The following is a 544-nucleotide window of genomic DNA, read 5'->3' as shown; positions in this document are numbered from 1 at the left end:
CTTAAGAAAGACGAGGAAAATAACTGAATTCTCCAGTTCATATGAAACCTTAAGCGCCAGATGCCTATCGGGCTTTTAGGGCAGGCGAAAATGAGAATTCCTGCATAATATATACCTGAAGAAATATGTACTTGGGAATAAATTCGCGAAACGCATAAACAACCATGAAAACAGGGTCTCATTCTGTCCTCTCTCTAACATAAATCATGTGAAATGTATTCGCGAAGGAGCTGGAAAAAATGTCAAAAATATGTATGCGTATAAAATGAAACATTTTTTTTTCTCAAATCAATGAGAATACATTAAGCGAAAGAGCATTATAAAATATAGATAAAAGTCCCTCATTCTGATTTGTTTCGTACATCAGCGGAATTATATTCTTGAAAGAACATTAAAAGACATCAAAGTATTTTCTTTTCCTTTTACTCCAATCCCTCCGCAAGCACACCTCGGCCATGACCTCCTACGTCCTCAAGGCGAAGAAGAAAGCAAGAAAAATCCATCATCATTAAGAAAAAGAAGAAGAAGAAGTGTATAGTTGGTT

General features: G+C 35.7%; 1 protein-coding gene across 1 annotated transcript in view; it reads left to right on the top strand.

Annotated features, from left to right (window-relative positions):
* Positions 1 to 455: 455 nt before the first annotated feature.
* LOC119591607 (extensin-like) overlaps positions 456 to 544 on the top strand; it is a 1664-nt gene continuing 1575 nt past the window's right edge. Inside the window, exon 1 of the mRNA XM_037940365.1 lies at positions 456 to 488. Coding sequence (XP_037796293.1) covers positions 456 to 488 — 33 coding nt within the window. The remainder of the gene's footprint in view (positions 489 to 544) is intronic.

Source organism: Penaeus monodon, chromosome 29, assembly GCF_015228065.2.
Source record: "Penaeus monodon isolate SGIC_2016 chromosome 29, NSTDA_Pmon_1, whole genome shotgun sequence".
In the NCBI taxonomy this organism is placed as follows: Eukaryota; Metazoa; Arthropoda; class Malacostraca; order Decapoda; family Penaeidae; genus Penaeus; species Penaeus monodon.
This window is presented reverse-complemented; position numbering and strand designations above follow the sequence as displayed.